Source organism: Trachymyrmex septentrionalis, unplaced genomic scaffold (assembly GCF_001594115.1).
Source record: "Trachymyrmex septentrionalis isolate Tsep2-gDNA-1 unplaced genomic scaffold, Tsep1.0 scaffold11, whole genome shotgun sequence".
Classification (NCBI taxonomy): Eukaryota; Metazoa; Arthropoda; class Insecta; order Hymenoptera; family Formicidae; genus Trachymyrmex; species Trachymyrmex septentrionalis.
In genome coordinates this window covers 980,248-986,814 of record NW_017304228.1, presented here as the reverse complement: position 1 = coordinate 986,814, position 6,567 = coordinate 980,248, and the positions used below count along the sequence as shown (strand labels likewise).

The 6,567-nt window shown below is 32.4% G+C and overlaps 1 protein-coding gene across 1 annotated transcript in view; it reads right to left on the bottom strand.

The window, feature by feature from the left end:
* Positions 1–4,824, bottom strand: part of LOC108748908 — a 45,485-nt gene extending 40,661 nt beyond the window's left edge. Inside the window, exon 1 of the mRNA XM_018487326.1 lies at positions 4,592–4,824. Coding sequence (XP_018342828.1) covers positions 4,592–4,824 — 233 coding nt within the window. The remainder of the gene's footprint in view (positions 1–4,591) is intronic.
* Positions 4,825–6,567: the final 1,743 nt, after the last annotated feature.

Genomic DNA, 6,567 nt, shown 5'->3' with positions numbered 1-6,567 from the left:
ATATATATATATAACTTTAACGATACAGTATATTTCATAAATTTTATAAATTTCATACTTAAAACTAAACGGTCGAGTTACAGCACCGCATAAACAAATTCTGTGATACAATTGAAATATACTACAATTAATTATTTAATAAAGCTATACGCTAACTCTTTTTACACACGTTTGAAAAGATATGACCGATCGATGAACGACGGTCGCAGAAAGTAGTTCACAATGCAGGAATATTGAAATATGTGTCGAGTTGAATTCCAAAAGTTTTTGATTATTTTTCACAAGTACACTAAAAATCCCGTCGAATGTTAAATCTAAATAAATTTCGCAAATTAACTTTCGTAATTACTTTATTTTATAAAAGATGCAAAGATACAAGCACCAATTAAATTCTTTTAAGAGATACATAATTTCTTAAGTTACTATATGCAAAATGAATTTTAGAACATTGTATTATTACATAAATTAAATGTAAAAATTAACAAGAAAAAATTAGTGCACATTAATTATTTATTGATTATAAACTCTAATTAATACTTTATACATTATAAAGTAAAATATTAAAATAAAATAATAAAAAATTTTTTTCTCTCTTTCTTTTTTATTTATTTCTCATTTTAATTATTTTACTAATAAATTTGGTTGATTCTATATAAGTAACCCCAATAACCATCTAACTTTAACATATCTAGATAATTATATGGTTAAAGCGAAGGTACAATACATATTCATATGTATAATATAACCTTGTACCACGATAATTAAAACACTACCCATGAGTACGCGAGGCATTCCATAAACGTGACATATTCAAAATTATGCATAACAAACTTTTTACAGCTCTCTTCACATTCTCCAAGGAAATAAAATTTCAATTCAAAGTGAAGCGTTTGCAGTTTATGCTATTTTGTTGCGTTGGCATTTTTGAAAATAAATGTAGTATTTGTTCATCATCAATGTTCTCATTTCTTTTCTTTCGTAGAAATGTCTACTGGCTTTGATACTTTAGTTGAAGATCTGTTTCACAGAAAAAAGTGCTTTTCTAGATGTACGCAAGGTGTATCTGAGAAAAATATCATATTTCCTCTACACAGAATCTGCAGTCTCAAAGAACGACAGTTGTTTCTACGAGCCCCAGCAATATTTTTTTTATATCCCAAACTACTGAAAGATAAAACCTGGCAGAATCGCGAAAACATTTTAATGAGAAACGTGTTAATGATATTCAAAAAGTTAACAACATTTTATTTTTCAACAAAATTCTATTTAAAATTTATCCTAATCGAAATCTGGCCTGACATATAATCTGATATAATCTCTTTGATGTAATTTGATACAATATAATCAACAAAATTGTAATATAGAAATACAAATATTGAAATATTTATTCATCAAATTAAGAGAAGATAAAATATAAATTCAAATAATTTATAGTAAAATAAATCTCGATATCTGGAGAATCTCTATATTTTTAATAAAAGCATAGCTGCTATATACGCACACACCTAAAAGCAAGTAACAAGAATTTATTCCACAAACTAATTCCCATGTCAACGAAGATAGCTGGGGAAAGAAAATAGAGAATGAAAATCTTGTTTTGATTACAAATCTTCTCGCGACGAGACAGATAATAATGCTGCATAAAGCATCAAATAAGCACAAAGGCTACTTTCAAACTCATTTTGTTTTAAAATTCATTATTATAATAACTAATAATCTTCAGTATTACGTTTACAAATACAGAAATAAATTTCTTATATTTTATTCCGCATTCGGAAATCTATTCACATAGAATATTAGAATACATTGTTAATCCTTCTTTGCCAAAAACATGACGAAGGATATCTGCAGTGTGTTAGCTCTGCTTTAAAAAGAATTACTTTGTAAGAGGTGAATTATATTCTCCTCGATAAAGTTACAAAAGAAAGATTCTTGTAGTAATTCTTGCGCTTATGCTGTTTTTAGCGATGTAAACAAGTTCGCCACATTAGTTCGCAATACATGCAGTGGAATATAATAAAAAAGCAGAATTATACAGATAAGGCAAGTATTTTTAGAAAAATATCAACGCTTTATGTTTGATATTGTATAATATTTTTAACTTGGACATACGTATATGTACAAAGATCATCATTTGTTCAGTAAGTACACAAGGGAAAACATCTTGCATTATGCAGTTACATTTGTTCCCGCCCTGTTACGCCAGCCATGCTGTTTACTAGATGGACACAAAAAAGAGGCAGACCATTTGCTTGCTCTATCAGTATCTTAATCGCTATCATGTTTATTTCAGTGTAATTATCTCTCCTTATTCTTTTCTTAAATAAACAATTGCTCTTTACTGTCGCGGGCATCCTACTTTTTAAAGATACAAACTCAGCACTCCTTATTCATTAACGAAAACGGTAAGTCATATCGCCATTAATAATTCATAAACAGTTACGTACTAATTGCGAAAGAAGACGATGCAAATAGACAAGAAGCCGGCGCGGCGCAACGAAGCACAAAATTATTAAAAGTTGCAAAATGGAAAAATTAGAATTTTAAATAACTACGTTGAAACTGTTTACTTTCCCGTGAAATGTGTCATATTACGAGATAAATATATAACCGTAGTCACTGATAAAATAATGGGATACAGGCAATCGTAAAAAAGAGACGTTTCTTCTCTTTGAACTTTCATGTCTGAACACTTATTCCTTTATGAGATGTGTTTCACTATTGAAGTGAAGTGAAATACGCGCATTACGCAATTCTGACGTAATGTAAGTAGTGTAAGCAAAAGCTTATGCAAACAAGCAGCCTTATGGTCAGTATTAGCCCCAACTCGTGCATCACGTTTATAGCGTTAAATCTGGCCTGGCTTTCAGCTCACGGCGCAGTAACGTTATACGTGATCTCTTCGCATTAAACAATGAAAGCTGCGTTAAAGATATAAAAAATTGTATTCTCCTTTTTTTAATTTGTCAACATTAAACTCTTTTTCTCACTTCGTTCGATGGCATAAAATCGCTGTGAAAGTAATTATCACCCTATTTTCCTCTTCGTATATGCATACACAAGTTTGTAACACAACAGAAATAAGGATTTTCCGACAAAATTGCAACTCTACTCTAGAAATTAGAATGACGTCATTAAATCCTTCCTGCTCACACTCGTCTGAATAAAAAGTAAAAAGCTTACAAATCAGAACAGTGAAATACAACGAGATCGAAGAGAGTATAAAGACGCGTAAATAAAGGGGTCAAATGGAAAAAACTGAACATTAAGGAGCACATTTTACTATGTCACTCTCATCAAAATAAATGTACCTTCTTAATCCCAAGATGATGATAAGATGATGGTAGCCTCACAAAATACATTTAACGACATATTAGTTTACATCGGCGGATAATTAATCTCGATATGCCGCTGCGCCTGAATATTGGACAAAAAGAAAAAAGACAATACGCAATAGGATAGAGAACTTTCCGTTCGTGTAATGAAGCATGATATCAATATCGAAAATAATTAAACGGAAATCGTATCAGAGTACATGCACACATACATACATTCTCTTTCCCTTTTCTTAATATTTACCGGTACATAATAAATCAAAGAACTCATTTCGCATTTATCATTGCAAGACATCTCTTGTTAAATACGTAAAGTGTCTTTGTGTTTGTCACTACATATAAACGTTTTGTAATAAGCATTATCATGAGCATCAAATGCGATTTTAATAAAAAACTTTTTATAAAATATAAACTATATTAAATTTAACTAAAATATAAACCATATTAATTTTCAGCATTACTAAATTACATTTTTCATATTTGTATTTACGTCATATTAAAACTATTTTTAATCCTTATTACAATTTTAAATTTAAATTATCTGCTATATTATCTACTGTTTCATATTTTGAAATTATAGATATTTAATCTTAATCAAATATACGTTTGATGTATATGTATATTTGAATTAGATTGAGGAGCAATTAATTGTCATGTGTTAATGGAGCAATTATTTCTCGCCACAAATTTGTACATAAAGCTGATAGAATCATCTAATATTAACAAAATCTCTTTTTCTCTCTTGTTCTAGAAACTAAAAATTCTCTTCAATTTAGGATTATATCCGGAAAATATCCGGATCGCGTTAGCAGGGAAAAGCCGATATACCCTTGTCAATATCCGACAAACATCGAATATTAGGGAAATAAGGAAATGGGGCTATTTTGATCTCTAAGCTTTAAGATCAGTGATTCTCAATATCAGAAAATTTAACATTTAGCAGTAAATGCGATCCATGATAAAATAAATTAACTTTCTCCATCTTATTTGCAAGTTTCGAGAATACAAATAAAGTAAGCAAAAAAAATATTCTCGTTATTCCCAAGCGGATTTTTACTTTTTATTGAATTCATATTCAACAGAGTTAGCCGAGAAGCTATATAAAATTGGATGTTAAACAGCCGCGGGCAAAGTTACGTCCAATTAAATTTTCGAGCAAATCTATCGAATAAGCGATATATATAAAAGAAAACGTTGGCCTAATTTAACACAAAGAGGAGGTAAAAAATTGAGATGACACCAAATCGATCACTTACCTTCGACAATGTGTGGGCGCGACGGGCCAACTCCTTCTCGTTCTCAGAATTATAGCGGGTGGTCTCGCGTGACCGACAATCGGCGCTGAGGTGCGTCCCTGATTTCTTTTTCCCCAAAGATGACCGCCGACGGGCACGTTACCATATCCCGGTATTCCAGGATGCGGTCCGCTTTCGCTGCAAGCGCGTCGCGAGAACATTTCACGTTTTTTTTCGTCACACTTCATCATCATCATCGCATGAATCCCCGTACTTGCTCGATCACCGATCGAGCTCTGCGCAAAACTCGCCGCTCGTAAAAACCTCGTGATAATAAGAAAGCGAAATATGGTCTGATAGGTCTTCTCTACGTAACGATGCGCGAGTTTTAATGAGCTCTTTTTATAACCGCACTAACAGTAAACAGTTTTCCTTCTGCCTCGCACTTAATTGCGTACACGTATACGTCATCCCCTTCATCCCGACATATACTGACAAATCATCATTACATATCACACAAAATCAGTTAATAGCAATATGGTAAAAATGTTATTCATTCATATAAAACAAAATTAATTCACCATTTTGCTCGGTATTATTCATAAAACAATTTTAAAATTCCGTAGCACTATTTAGTTTTCTATTCTATTTTTTATATCCTTGGGCTCAATTTAAAAATTTCATAGCACTATAAAGTTTTTTATTCAGTTTTTTTTTTATATCCTTGAGCCTTCCGACAAGTCAAAAGCAATGACAGATTCGCTTTGAATATGCGGCTACGAAGCGGCAAAGCGTACATCGACGTAGGTTTCCATAACAAATATCCGTAGGATATTTGTCGTTTACTTCGGGAAATTCACGGTAAGCTAGTCGTACAAAGTCGTTGAAATTTAAATCGAAAATTTGAGAGAAAATCACTGATTCATGCCACAAACTCAAATTGAACTTTGATCATTAGTAGTCAACTAAAGTACGGTAAATGTCAGTTTGAATGATCGTAAATCATCAGATAGCACTTGAAAACATTTCAAAATTATTAATCATATATCATTTCCCCCTCTCGCCACTGAAATAATGTCGTTTATGTGAATGTTCGCTTTCTATCGTTCATAACATTTGCAACAATCAACAATAACATCGCCTAATATTTGCATGTTGTTAGCATAATTGCTATCGTGCGTTCCTGCACCGATGTTCTTGTCCTGGATGCTCGTAATTTCCATCTGAAATTGAACAATCGGAATTCCCGTGAATGTCACGCGACATTTCTACCAGGAATAAAATCGGGAGCACGGAGTACATTGCAACTTGTCGCATTGTGGAACTCTATATTCTTATAGATTTTAAGCAATTATTTGAAATAGACTCTCAATGTAACAAATCTAAAGTAGTCAAATTCATAAACGAATATATTGGATATTTCCCCGATAAATAAAAATAAAAATGATAAAGTAACGCATTTGTCACTCTTTTACGTTTTCATTTTTGTAATACATATATCTATCTAAAGAAAACCAACTTCTGTGGAAAAACATTATTTACGTCAAATGTATTCCTATACGAGCTAAAATGATAACGCGATACTTCGCAGGTGAAATGCGCAAAGTAGAGTAACGCACGTAGACTAATATAGTTTCTAACATCGCGAAGCTTTTTGTAGGAGTGTTTTACACTTCAAGTATGTGGCACGGTCGAGGAGTAAAAAAGCTCAGAACACTTGCCTAGCACAGTAATGGCGCCAGGCAAGATGAGGCACTATAGAGGATACGATAGGGACATAAGATTCTACCCATTCCCCAGCGACGTTATATCGCGAGCTCAGTAAGAGCTATCAATATAGACTACGCGCACAACTTGATATCACGCTTGCCTCGATGTTCATGGTTCTATAGACACAAGGTATTAGTACATATCCTCATATCTTTACCTAGCGATACATTTAGCATGTAATACAGCTGTCTAATTCTGTTTTATTCGCGTTCAATATTCAGTATCCA